Source organism: Myxocyprinus asiaticus, chromosome 2 (assembly GCF_019703515.2).
Source record: "Myxocyprinus asiaticus isolate MX2 ecotype Aquarium Trade chromosome 2, UBuf_Myxa_2, whole genome shotgun sequence".
NCBI classification, from domain to species: Eukaryota; Metazoa; Chordata; class Actinopteri; order Cypriniformes; family Catostomidae; genus Myxocyprinus; species Myxocyprinus asiaticus.
Genome location: NC_059345.1, coordinates 18,980,840 through 18,995,569, shown reverse-complemented (window position 1 = coordinate 18,995,569; position 14,730 = coordinate 18,980,840). Strand labels below are relative to the sequence as shown.

The 14,730-nt window shown below is 39.7% G+C and overlaps 1 protein-coding gene and 1 non-coding gene across 3 annotated transcripts in view; both read left to right on the top strand.

Moving 5' to 3' along the window:
• The first annotated feature begins 747 nt into the window (after positions 1-747).
• Positions 748-819, top strand: trnaa-cgc (transfer RNA alanine (anticodon CGC)). The gene has a single exon. It is a non-coding gene; the product is annotated as a tRNA-Ala (tRNA).
• A 290-nt stretch (positions 820-1,109) lies between these two features.
• LOC127413078 (E3 ubiquitin-protein ligase DTX4-like) overlaps positions 1,110-14,730 on the top strand; it is a 35,695-nt gene continuing 22,074 nt past the window's right edge. Inside the window, exons 1-3 of one of the 2 annotated variants that reach the window (XM_051649929.1) lie at positions 1,110-1,429; positions 1,898-2,115; positions 8,383-9,364. In XM_051649929.1, the coding sequence (XP_051505889.1) occupies positions 1,905-2,115; positions 8,383-9,364 (1,193 nt within the window). In that variant the 5' untranslated portion in view covers positions 1,110-1,429; positions 1,898-1,904. Of the gene's footprint in view, positions 1,430-1,882; positions 2,116-8,382; positions 9,365-14,730 lie in introns of both variants that reach the window. The other variant, XM_051649938.1, reaches the window with a different exon arrangement.

Below are 14,730 nucleotides of genomic sequence, written 5' to 3'. Positions count from 1 at the left end.
GCAACCATGAAACCACTCAAGATCATTTAGAGTAAAATCAAAAGATCATGGTTTAGGTGTTACCCCGTGATTCGGTCAATCTCAAAACATTATTATTATTTTTTTCTGTTCAGTTTTCACTCATAAAAGCTGAGGATAAACATTTTTTAACATCTTGACATTTTATTTATTCATAAATGACAATTTGACTGTTGTTCTTTTATTATATTATCTAGTTTTGCATATTTTTGGGTTGTAACACCAGTGATGATAACACCAGTGACAAATTCTATAAAAAGATTAATTTTCTAAAATGGTCTTCTGCTGTTGTAGCCCATCCGCCTCATGGTTCGACGTGTTATGCATTCTGAGCTGCTATTCTGCTCACTACAATTGTACAGAGCGGTTATCTGAGTTACCATAGACTTTGTCAGTTCGAACCATTCTGGCCATTCTCTGTTGACCTCTCTCATCAGCAAGGCGTGTCCATCTGCAGAACTGCCGCTCACCGGATGCTTTTTGTTTTTGGCATCATTCTAAGAAAACTCTAGAGACTGTTGTGCAAAAAATAAATAAAAAAATACTCAAACTACAAGGTTCTGTGAACATGGCTTTATGAAATTTATGAAGTATTATATTATCGGAGATGCTCAATCCTGTTCCTAGAGATCGACCTTTCTGTAAAGTTTAAGTTAAACTTCCCTGAAACATGCCTATTTCAGCCACCCAACATCTTTGGGATTAATTGGTTGCATACGAAAATATAGCGGGGATGTAGCTCAGTGGTAGAGCGCATGCTTCGCATGTATGAGGTCCCGGGTTCAATCCCCGGCATCTCCACGTATTCTTTTAATTCCTCTCGCAAGACAATATCTTACACCAACGCGCAATACAATTGTATAATTGATTTAAATCTCAGTATGTTCTCGTTATGCTGAATTTACAGAGTTTATGTAGTTAGTACAAAAAACATCGAATGCACGTACCTTCTTAAAAATGTGGGGAGGATACACTAATGAGTCGGAAGTTGCACTTATGCGCAGATCATTGGTTGGTTAAGCTTGAGTGGGCGTAGATATCGACACGCCATTAGTTAGTTTAGCAGCGGTGGGCGTGACCGTAGGCAGACGCACGCAAACAATCGAAGAGTCCTGCAAAAATGTCACATTCTTTACTTGAAAAAGAATAACGTTTAAATGTCTTCACGTAGCACTAGGCAAAATGAGTCCTGCCATTTTAAGAGCTCTTTAACAGTGCCCTGCGTCGACAGTGGATTTTAAAGCACAATAATGCAATAATTCGATTTGCATTTTCCTCTTGAGAAAAAAAATCTGGGACTATTGTTATATTGCACGGATACTTTTGCTAGTTAAGATGGATTCGCCCAAGGAATTACCTTCGTCTTCTATGGTTTGAATGCAAACGAGTAAACACGACCGATCTCTTACTGGTGAGTGCTTGCATGTCTTTTTTTATTATTATCGCATTTTAGAGAAAACTGGTCTTTTTACTTTGCGGTGTTGTTGCATCTCGCACTTTCAACGTCAGTCCGTTAATATGGGTTTGTTATAACATGTTATAATTCACACAAAGCGAGCAACACAACTACCATCACAAATTTAACCGCTACCATTTTATTTTTGGAGATCGTGAATATTCGTGTGATTCAGGATGTATGTGACGAACTGATTTAAAGACCCGCCTTGCAGATTTATGTATGGTCATTTTAAGAAAATGTGTTACTAAAACGCCTTGCATACAACTCAAAATTGTCCATATCGTATTCCCTTTGTGGTCGGATGAATCATGACGTACACCTGTGCACGAGCGGGAATTAGTCGCTGTAAAAAATGAACTGAGTCAAAGACACTATCAAATGACATTATTGTGGATGTGATTTTAGTTTTTTATTGCACAGGTATGAGATGTTGCTAGCCTCGGCCGTGGTCGTCTGGGAATGGCTGAACGAGCACGGGCGCTGGCGACCCTACAGCCCGGCGGTGTCTCATCATATTGAGGCGGTGATCCGCAGCGACCCTCGCGGAATCGGGAGCGTGGTGCTGGGCCAGGTCGACTCACGTCTATCGCCGTACATCATTGACCTGCAGTCTATGCACCAGTTTCGGCAAGATACCGGTGAGACAATTTTTCATCCGACATCTTGCCCTCATGTTAAGCGATTGTGTTTTTTTCTGTGTATTTTTATTATCCATTATAGTTATCAATCAATCAAAGCTTTATTAAGGACACACAATGTCCAAAACACAAACAATAAAACAGACAAATACAAGAAAAAAGAAAAAACAGACATAGTCCACAAAATCACCTATTTACATATAGGCTAAAACGCCAGTGGTTCCACATACTGGAGAAGAACCTTACTGAACTTAGTGCCGGGTTCGTCATTGTTGAAATTATACTGTTTGCAGAGTCTGATAACCTACACATACATCTGTACATGATATTGCGCAGAGCAGGTGGGCACGCCAACACTGACAAACATTTGGCTTGCACTGCTCCATCGTGGCACCTTAAGCAGCAGCCTCATTCCATCATTATATGCTACACTGAGTTTCTGCATGCTGCTCTTTCTGTAGCTCCGCCACAAATGGGCAGTATACATAGGGGTACAATATGCTCTAAAAAGTGTAGTCCTCACAGATCCTGAGAACATACTAAATTTGCGATTCAACATATTAGCTTGTGCATACATCATACCACACTGTCTATAAATGTCCCTATAATCAGACAGGTCATCAGTTATATAATGTCCTAAGTATTTAGCCTCATCACATACTTTAAGGACAATACCAGACAGAGAGAAGTCAGGAAATGACAGTTTCCTGTCTTCCCTACTCCTAACAATCATAATATTACTCTTCTTTGCATTGTATTTAATGTCAAAGTCTTAGCCATATAGAGAGCAAACCCTCAATAACTGTTGAAGGCCAGCACTATATGGACAAAAAACTCCAAATCATCCGCGTACATCAAGTGGTTGATGATAGTGTTACCAACCATACAACCTGTTCCACAGCCGTTTAGCAGCTTCCAGAAAATCGTCCATATACACATTAAAGAGAAAGGGAGACAAAATGCTTCCCTGTCTAACTCCATTGCATACATTGAATGGAGCAGACACAGAGTTACCCCATTTTACATGCACTGACTGATGAGCATACCAAAAAGCCAGAATTCTCACTAGAAATTTGGGAACTCCTCTGATGTGTAACTTGTAAAATAATTTTTCATGATTTACACGATCAAAGGAAATTCCGACAAATGTTAATATCCTTTTTCTTATGCATGGTTATTATATTTTGTTTTGTTTGCTTTGATATCATTTAAATGCACATATAATCTCAGTACAGTATTGTAGAGAGAGAGAGACCAATATATATCGACCTTTTTGAGATTAAAGAAAAAGGCCAGTAACTGCACATATGGAAGAATAACCGAAAGCCGAGTGCACACGGTACGATCCTTTAAGATTGTTGCATGTCAAACTATACAATATGATGAGATCTTGGGTAAAAGCAATGGCACATTATGTCAGACTTTAGGATACACATCGTAGCCAAGACATCGGTCCCAATCGGCGAATTGACCTTTCGCTGGGTTTATATCGTCAACTGGTCATCATTGGAGCAATCAAACTGCACGACAGATGCTAAGATTAATCGCAAAGGCAATTAATCGGCCATTGGAGAACACAGAATAAAAGACTGCTGATTTTGCCCTTCGACAAGAGAAATGTTTTGGGTCATTTTTGAAAAATTTTGAATTTCCGAAATGTTCAGTTCAGTTTTCACTCATTAAAGATGACATTATTTTATTCATAAAGGACAACTTGACTGTTGTTATTTTATTATTTAGTTTTGGGTTGTAACACCAGTGACAATAACACCAGTGACAAATTCTCTTAAAAGATGAATTTTCTAAGATGGTGTCAATGACCCTGTTTCCACATGGTATTAAAATGCATTTCGGGTGATCCGATCACAAGTGGTCAGCCCTAAATACAGGTCTAAATGGGGTCTAAAATGTTTTGTGATCAGATTGCAAAAACCACATACGAATGTGGTCAAAAATGCATGTGACCAGATCACATTTGAGGTGTAAAAGCTAATCCGTCTTGTATGCGTCCTGACAGCAGCGAAGCGCCACTCCTCACCTGTCAATCAGCCACTGCACTAAAACAAGAGTTAAAAGTTTGCCGTTTACGAGTGGCTTTAAAAGGAAATAACCGTCCTACTGGACATTTTTTAAAAGTGGAATCATACACAATCATAAGAGCTTCACGGATCTTCTTTGGTGTGTCTGATATCAACACAGATGACAAGCACAAACTCCTGAAGTTCTTTTAATACAGGTAATCCACTAAAATAATGGATAATTCTGCTTGACGTGTTGCGTTTGTGCTTAGATTCAATTTCAGTCCCATCTGGGAGAAACAGCATGCTGTTTTTTTGTTTGGTTTTTTTTTGCACTTTCTTTGTCTTTTCTGACATTGTTGCACTTTATTATCATGCAGTAGCACACTGACATAGTGATTGATGCATGTCATCAAGAAACAGAGACCCTCCCCTCCAAATCCAAGCACAAGTGGTCACAGGAGATGCATTTAAGTGACCAGGTGTAAACAGCGATGTGTCTCACCTGACCACATGTGATCGGATCACCGGAGACACATCGTAATACCAGGTGGAAACCTGTCAATAGCATCACAAAACATACACCACTGATCAGACACACATCAATAAATCATTCAATTAAATCAATTATTTTCAATAAAAATCTTTCACAGTAATATTAAACAGTGTAACACCAATGACATATTTAAATGAACATGTAGAAAAATTAAAGTGTAAATAACTTTTTCAACATAGTGGGAAATTCACTATTTGCTCATTTGAGCAGCCTCTTCTTCTGAACTTTGTCCTTGGAAGTTCTTTTCCACAACTTTTTGTATTTTCAAAATGCACATTTGTAACATTGTTTCACGTCATTGGTGTTATCAAAGGGACAAACATTCTTTTTAATTTACTTAAATTATTAATTACTTATTTGGTTTTGCTTTTTTGCACACCTGTTAGGCCTTGCACTGATGCTTGCCCTGAGAAAACAAAGTTAGTAAAAAATAAACACATATAACTGTAAATGTCATAGAAGTGGTGTACCAGATGAAGGGTTTTTTCAGGCAGTTGACAAATTCAAATATATATATTTTTTCAAATGCGTAAATCAATATAAAGTCAAACCAATTCATATTTAAGCAATATCACACGAGCAAGTGTGCGATATGGCCCTATATCAGCACTGCTGTGATTCGGCCACAGGCCAAGTGCCTTAGGTAACACAGCAGTGCTTATTTAGGGCCATATAGCAGGATTGCGAGTGATATTGCTTATATACAACAGTTCAATGAACAAGTAAATTAAAAAAATTAGGAAAAACTGAGTACGGTCACAAAAAACGCATTTGTGCATGGAACTACTTTCTTACTGAAGTTGTTAGTTTAAAGCTGTTTCCTAGCTTTAGTAGTGTAGTGAGGGATCACAGAGTGCTGTTGAATATAAACACTCAGTGACACCGACTCACTATATGTCACCAACTGGCTCATATAACACAAAACTGGTCTTTTGCCTCCACCTGCTGGTTAAAATATGTAACGTCACAAAATTAAATGGAAAGAGACATCTCTTAACACATCTGCATTGCTCTTACACTTTAGTTTAGAACGGCATGAACACAAGCGGGATACACACAGTGAAGCATCTGAGGGCTGATTGTGTGATCAGATTCAGAATCAGATTCGAGGATCGGAACTAACTGTTGTATATTTAATAAAAGGTAAGGTTATAGAATGATGCCTTTTAAATGGGGTTTCTTGACCATTTGAAATATTTTTCATGACTGAAAATTCAAGGGACATGGTTGTCACCATATTTTGATAAATACACTTTTACGATTCCCAAAATTTGTCTCGAAGGCAAAATCGTGGACAAAACCGCACAGCGTAAACCCGGATTAAGTCATAAATCCTCCCTGTGACGGTTCCAAAATGTGCTGACAGCCTTGTCGATAGATAGTCACATATCAAATACTTTGAGTGAATGTTGTGTAAAATAAAAGTTAAACAATTTTGTGGATGTCTTATGCGCTATCATTAACTTGATCAACATTACATCAGCCTTCGGCCACCCTGATTTCTTGATATCAGCGTTAGTCATTGAAAACCCCTATTGGTCGATCCCTGCTATTGGGATAGTTTGAGCATGACCATCTGCAGATGCTTTGAAAGCTCACTGTGAAGTGGGGGGGAAAAAAGGTTGGGACCAAAAAATTGATTTTAAACGCCTCTATTTATTTTATCACAAGCCAACTCGCCTACATCAGTTTTAAGCTTCATGTTTTTAATTCATGTTTGTTTGTCTCATTCATTGTGGACATTTGAGTTCAAATGGGTCTGCCATTTAAATCTTAATGATTGAGAAATGTTCATGTCAACACATGAGTGCTGTGCTGGTGAGAAGGAAGGAATAAATTGAACCCATCAAAATGGGCAACGTGAAGCCAAAACAAAGGGCGGATTGTTGGCTGACAGAATTTTTGGAGACTCCATCACCCATGCTGACAAAAGCCATTGTGCAAGGCTCACCACACTTAGGAAGATGGAGGAATGGAGAGAATAGGGTCAGCAAAGAGTAGCAACCCATCGCTCCCAAAAACACAAGTGAGGAGGTGGAAACTGATAAATGTATGGTAGTAGAGTGAGGTCATGGGGGGGTGGATGTATAACCTTTGTGTTGCAGTATATGGACTGTCAAATTCATGAGACTAATCAAACTTTAGTACTCATTAACTAATGCTTAGGTCTCTTGGATTGTGGAATCTGGAACATGCATAACAAGCCTGTAATTGGTTTTTATTATGTCTCAAATGAATTGTTGCAGTTTATGGAACGACATAACAAACGTTATATCATTGGTTGAACATCATTGTTGTGGCTCAGTTGTTGTCATTTTTGGCATTTTAAGGTGTTTATTTTTGCCTTTTGCACTGTTAAAGACCCCGTGAAATCAGGAGTATTGTGGCTTTTAGTTAATGTGTGTTAGCTTTTGAGGCCATTTATTTGTTAGTGTTCTCCTAAACTTGGCAATATAAATCGTTATCTATTCCAGAAAAATGGATCAAAAACTTGTACGCATAGGCATATACACATTTTTGTCCAATGAAATGCTGTCTAGCATGAGAATTGTAAATACCACCTACTTCAACTAGCAAGAATCAAATCATGGTTAATCAGTGACCCTGTTTACATGCACTTAAAAAAAAAGGCTTATTCCAGAGTTTTTGCATAAAAAGCGTGATGTAAACCTGAACGCCATTGTCCTTACACCGTTTAAGGAATTAAGAGAAAACGGTTTAACACACCTAGGTTTCTTCCGGAGAACTCAACTTATGTGGCAGCGTTCTTATAAGTTTTTTAAGCGGAATCCTGGAGTATGACGTAAGAGGGAAACCCCAATATTGCAGCACAATGCCAAGGCAGGGTGCAATGGAAAGTTATGGAAACAAACACAGCAGCAACTGTGGGATATCTGGAAATAAAGCGAATCAACAGAGAACAAAAAATAGAGAAGTTATCCTAAGATGGCTTGTTCATTATTTACAATAGTGGCATGGGGGAAATTATGTTGCTGTTGAGAGAGCTGCTTACTGACTGAGCCACATACGGAGCTAAAGAGTACACTGCTTACATAGTGCATGTGAATGCAATCACCACTTAAGCAGCTTTCTCACAACTAGAGCCAGACCGATATGGGAATTTAAAAAAATTTTCCTCCCAATTTGGAATGCCCAATTCCCAATGTGCTTTTAAGTGGTCGCGTAGTGATTCGCCTCAGTCCGGGTGGTGGAGGTCAAATCCCCGCGCATCTTATCACGTGGCTTGTTGAGCGCGTTGCCACGGAGACATAGCGCGTGTGGAGGCTTCACGCCATCCACCGCGGCAACCATGCTCAACTCCCCACGCGCCCAACCGAGAACGAACCACATTATAGCGATCACGAGGAGGTTACCCCATGTGACGCTACCCTCCATAGCAACCGGGCCAATTTGGTTGCTTAGGAGATAATATCGGCCGACTGATATATCGGTCGGGCACTACTCACAACTAACAATGTCCTCGTGTCCATGTAAACGAGCTAAATGTTTTGTTCAGTTGTACTAATGCTCTAATACTATATATACTTTCCCAACCATCAATTGGTTGCAGAGGATGTGACTTAATGTGAGTTTGTTGGAATTTTAACAAAAACTAAGTGCTATTTAAAAACTTCAGATTGTACATTGTCTGTCTGTTTTGCTAGGCTAACATGTCATTACTCTTGTGTTCAGGTACACTTAGGCCCGTGCGGCGAAGTTTCTATGACCCACGGTCAGCACCGGGGCAGGGTTGGGTGTGGGAGTGGGAGAATGACTCAGGCTCATGGACTCAATATGACACAGAGGTAAGCATCGCAATCCAAGCGGCTCGCGACCGGCAACAGCCCTGGCTAGATTTAACACCATTGGGCTTCTGCTACCTCATAGACCTGCAAGGTATGACGCAGATCAATGGGCAGACACAGCGGCGCAGACGAATCCAGAGACGCTCGGACTTGGCCTATCCGCTCGTCTCTGGCCCTCTGCCAAAGCCCCATGCGTGGTCTTCTGCTGGAAGTGGTGGACTCCTGGGGGTTGGAGTATCTGGGGTTAGTGGAGGGAATGGCAGTGCCTATCCAAGTGGAGCTCTCCCGGCTTCTGCAATTACATCATTAGGTCAACCATGTTCCTGCCAACAGTGTATGCTAGTCTTGGGTGTCAAGACCCCTAGTATGGCACAAACTCTTGGGCGGAAGCCACCGCCGGCACCCAAACCACCAAGCCCCAAAGTGGCTTCAAGGGGACACTCGTACTCGCTCACACTCCCTCACCCTCCTTCCCTTTCCCGAGTACTTTCCCCACACAGGAACTCCACCTCGGGTGCCATTGGAGGCTTTGGACACTCCCTGTCTTTCCTGGGCTCAGCCACTGCCGCCCTGTCAATATCCTCCAACCGTCCTCCTCCACCTGCTGTACCGCCACCCCCACCTCCTTCTACCACACCCTACACTACTATTTCCCCACCCAACCCAAGTGTGCCTACACCCTCCAACGCCCTTATATCTACAGCGACCACCTGCGCTCCCACGCCCTCTGCTCGTGTTCTGGGTCCCGTCTCAACAGCATCAGCAGCATGTGCCGCCCCAGTGCCACCTCGCAGCAGTCTGGCTGGCCTTAGCCGCCCCGCCCTCCAAAGAATCGCCATGGCACAATCTCGGGCGCTTATTGCATCAGGGTAAGTTACCACAACATCATCTATCTGTGGTTGTAAAGGAAAAGATACTTCTGTAATTCATTGTCCTGTCTACATGGTAACCATTGTGGAACAAAAAGTCTTGTAAGATTCACATGCGACATTCATGCAATGTGTTTAGTTGTAGTAACCTTAAGATTTATAGCAGTCAGTGCTAATTTCGCAAGTTTCACAGATTAAGGTTTACCATCCAGACATCACCATTTCTCACTACTGTACTCTTGATGTTCTTGATGGATGAAAACCAAGTTGGCTAATGATCAGAACCACCTAAGTTTCAACAAGCTTCAGCTTTATTGATGTTAAAACATTGACTGGTTGCTTAGACCAAATGTTATGAACCCCTTGCTACTGTCTGTGAAGCGAGTGTGAGAAATATTTTCGGCTTGTGTTTAACCGATGCTCTATCAAATGTCAAACCCTTGACTATTTACAATAAGTCTCACTCTGGGATGTGTAAACAAAGATAGTTAACTCAGATTTATTGCTCTTTTCAGAATGTATTTTACCTTAGGGAACAGAGTAAAAGAGAGGTAACATGAACATGACAATCGAGACATGGAATCTATTATGCCCTATGTGGTGGCTTTATTTTTTTGTGGTTCAAAAGGGTTAGGTTATTAGTTTATCTCTTCTAAACTTTTCTGTGCTGTGATGGAAAACTGTATAGGTTTCACTTCTGTAATACAGGTTATTTTGATGAAAGGCAAGTAACAAAGGCAACAAATATATCTAAAAATTATGACCTATTTTAAAGACTCTGTGTGGTACTCTGCCAAAAATAAGGAATGAAAATAGTAAGGAATTTAATGATTCTGGTTCAGATTCCAGTTCCACATAATGGAGTGTGGAGTACTTTTGAGAAAACAACAATTCCCAATAATAACAAAAATAGTGGATAGCGGACAGGAAATAGGCTACTTTTGGGAAGTTGACATGTCCTGTGATGTGATATGCTATGCTTTTGCTAATTATTTTATAGTTGTTATACATGCAGCTTTAATAACCTAATTTGAAAAACTAGCCAATAAAGAATATGTGTACTTTTAAAAATGTATTTTGTTACACTGGAGGACCATTTAAAATGTAAAGAGGTGGTTAAAAATGTTGAAAAACTTAAAAGAAATGGGGATCAATCAGACACCTAAAATACACTTTCTCTTACACATTCATTGTTATTCTACTCCAAGATCTTGATAATTTAAACAAAAAGTTCATGGACATGTTATGTGTAAAGTACCCATGTACTACCAATTGCATTTATTATTATTATTATTATCTTTTTTTTTTTTTTTTTTTTTTTGCAAAACCCAAACAGTTGTCTTGTGCCAAAACCATGACTTTTCAAAAAGTATGTCTGCCTGTGGGTTCTTTGTGAGAAGATAAGAGCTCAGTTATGAAGCAAAGGAAATGAAAGGAAGCTTTCTAGACATAGCACTCTAGAAGGGAGTCCACCATCAGTGTCAACAGGTCAGTCTCGTTCATTAGAGCCCCTGCCTTCTTTTGGTCTTGTTCTGCCTGTTCCCCGTTCCCATGCTCTGTTCATTCCTGGGGGGCCCTTTAGCCCCATTGTGTGAGTGTTTTTAAGAGTGTGTGTGTGCTGAGAGTGTATCCAAGGCAACCTTTGTTGGCAGCTTGGGTTTTGTATTTGCATCACAATGCAGTTAAAGGGGGAGGATGTCAGTAGAAAGTGGAAGGAGGCGGATAAGACTTGGTAGTCTGTGTGAAGGAGGTTTGGGACTAGTAGCTTGATTGAGCAATTGTTTGTTTTGAGTCAGTGTGTGTGCGTGTGAGACTCAGATGCTGTCCCGTTGACACAAATGTCTCACTGTTGAGTAGCACAGCTTTAAGCTTAGGTGTAGTGGCAAACGACTGGGATAGAGCCACAAAAAGTTAAATGAGCCAGCAGACATATTCGGACGTGCTCTTGCATACTAATAAGTCACTATAAGTTTTAAGATTAGCTTTTTGCAAATGCACATACCCAAAGCAAGATCTACAATGCACTCTGAAAATTCTGAATGCTCAGCCTTGGCTACCAGTTCTGTAACTGTGTATTGAGTGAAAGTAGATGATAAACTAGATTCATTTTCTGAAGAAAATGTGAATGGTGCTTACCTGTGGTATTGTTTCGGAGTACCATGGTGCATGAATATGGTAAGATTAATTTCACAAACATTTAATACAATACGATGGCATTTATCAAAGTGTCATGTATAAGTACCATCAGATACCATCACTGTACCTTGTACCACCATTGATATTTTTGTGAAGCTTGTGTAGCTTTTGTCGATAATAATAATAATTAGTCACAGTCTAACTTGTTAATAGTTAGTCACACTCTATAACAGGAACAAAAAAGCTGGCAAAGAAGGCTGTGAAAAATGTCTTTATTGTTTATCCTTTTGATTTTTCATTTAAAATATTCACAAAAATCTAACCTTAAATTGAAGTAAACTATTTGAAAGGGGGGGGAAAGTCTCCTAATTAAATAAATATTTTTTTCCAGAATACATTTGCCACAATTATTGACACCCCTAGAAATTCTTATGAGTAAAACATATCTAAAGTATATTCCCATTCATATTTAAAAAAAAATGTAGGATACCTGGGTGACTAGGAATATGAAATTGTTCAGCCATGACTTTTTCACATGGGTATAAATTTGAGGTAACACACAGGGCAAATTCCTTTAGTCATCCATCACAATGGGTAAGACCAAAGAATATAGTTACGATGTGTGGCAAAATGTCGTTGAGCTTCACAAAATGGGAAGTGACTATAAGAAAATAGCCAAAGCATTGAAAATGCCCATTTCCACCATCAGGGCAATAATTAAGAAGTTTCAATCAACTGGAGATGTTAAGAATTGGCCTGGAAGAGGACGCGTGTCTATATTGTCTCTATGCACTGTGAGGAGGATGGTTCAAGTGGCCCAAAATTCTGCAAGGATCACAGCTGGAGAATTGCAGAAATTAGTTGGTTCTTGGGATCAGAAAGTCTCTGAAACTACAATCAAACATCACGTACATCACCAAGTTGTTTGGGATGGTTTCAGGAAAAAAGCCTCTGCTCCCATATTACAAACTCAAGTGTCTTCAGTTTGACAGACACTACTGGAACTTCAAATGGGACTGGGTTCTATGGTTAGATAAAATAAAAATGGAGCTTTTTGGCAGCAAATACCAGAGATGGGTTTGGCTCACACAGAGAGGTAGCCATATTGAAAAGTACACCATGCCCACGGTTAAATATAGTGATGGATTTTTAATGTTGTAGGGCTGTTTTTATGCCAGAAGTCCTGGACATCTTGTTCAGATACATGGCATCATGGACTCTATCAAATACCAACAGATTAAAAAAAATCAAAACCTGACTGCCTCTGCCAGAAAGCTTAAAATGGACTGTGGTTGAATCTTCCAGCAGGACAATGATCCAAAAACAAACATCAAAATCGACACAAAAAATGGTTCACTGACCACAAAATCAAGGTTCTGCAATGGCCATCCCAGTCCCCTGACCTGAACCCCGAAGAAAACCTGTGGGGTGAACTGAAGAGGAGAGTCCACCAGCGTGGACCTTGGAATTTGAAGGATCTGGAGAGATTCTGTATGGAGGAATGGTCTCGCATCCCCTTTTTACAATTGTGGACAAAAATGCAAAAAAACAATGCTAGTTCCTATAAAAAAAATAAAAAATAACAATTTGAAATTCCAATAACTAAATAAAAGTCAGAAGATCTGTAAAAGAGAGGAGGTGTGTGTGTGTGTGTGTGTGTGTGGGGAGGGGGTTGGTGGGTGTGGGCTGGCAGGCAAAGGACTACTGAACAGAAACTCTTCTTGAATGTCCATGTTTTTCCACGTACCTCACATATGGCCACATCAGTGGATTCGTCGATCTGGAGTGCAAAAAATGCACTATGCCTGTTGCTGTCTAACACTTGCTCCTTCACATTCTGTGCCATGTCAGAGATGCACCGACCCACAGTGTTGTCAGAGAGTGGAATAGAATCAAGCTTAGAAGCCACTGTCTCTCCTACCATCAAGGAACGCATATCTTTGGCTGCTGGCAGAATCAACGTCTCTCCGATGTTATGTGCTTTGTCCGCCTTGGCAATACAGAGCACAATGTGATATGAAGCTTCAGTGGCCTTTACATTTAATTTGACAAATTCTCAGACAACTTTTTTCTGATCTTGAAATGCTTGAAGTTTTCTTTGGGAAAAACTCAGGAGGGTTTCCTGCTACCTCAGCATGCTTGGTGTCGAGGTGTCTGTGGAGTTAAGCAGTTCGCATGCTGTCAGTATCTTAAAATCTCCTGACAAATGACATTTAAAGGTTGTGGTGCATCAACCTTTAAGTTTGTAACAATATAGTTGTAAATCCTAAACTTAAATAATGCTCATTGTGTCGTCGTCTTTTGGGTTTGACCCCTGAAACTGAAGGAATCAAGTTTGGTGGTCTCGGAAACCGCTTCATTGTAATTACAGACTAATACATCACGTCTGCTTTATTGGCAGGCTTGACAAATATCAACGAATCTTCACAAAGGTAATTGATGAATATATATATTTTTGCCTATTATTTTCAGAACGGTTTAAATAATGTTCTAATATAATAGTTAAACTCTATACATATATACATATTAATTATTTAATACATTTTTTTACCACTCTCTGCACCTCCCCTGACATGCTCTAGCACGCCCCACACTTTGAAAACCCCTGCATTAGAGGATAGATTTTTGTAAATGTTTGAATGAAAGATCAAAAGGATAAAAAATAAGGACATTTATTTAAAACTTAAAGACACAGCCGTATTTGCTCATTTGCCAAGGGTGCCAATATTTTTGGCCACAACTGTATCTGTAGTTTTTATGTGTTTATACACCAGTATATTTAGGCTACTTCTTCCTTGTGTTGATGTTCTAACAGGTCTCAAGTGTTTATATCTTTTAAACCTAAAGTAAAATGGTAACCCCACACATTTGTATTTCCTGAAAATTTCTGCGGGCATGCTAGCACCCCCTTACGGCCCTCTGCTGGTCCAAGGACCCCAGTTTGAAAACCCTTGAACTGTAGTGCTTTAGGCATAAATAGATTCATAATAAATATTGTCATATAACGGCTATAGCTCTATTAAATTTATAATAGGCTACATTGGGGAGTGATGTAATATTAATTTTTGTTACAACTGTACAAGTTTATAAATGTTTATATTTTGTATTTATTGTTTTTAAATGTGTTTAGGGTACTGTTTGATTATTACAAAAATGCCATAGTTTGTTTTAGCATTCAGGTTAGGCTACATCTAGCCATGGTAGTGAAGAGCCATGTTTTTTTTTACCTG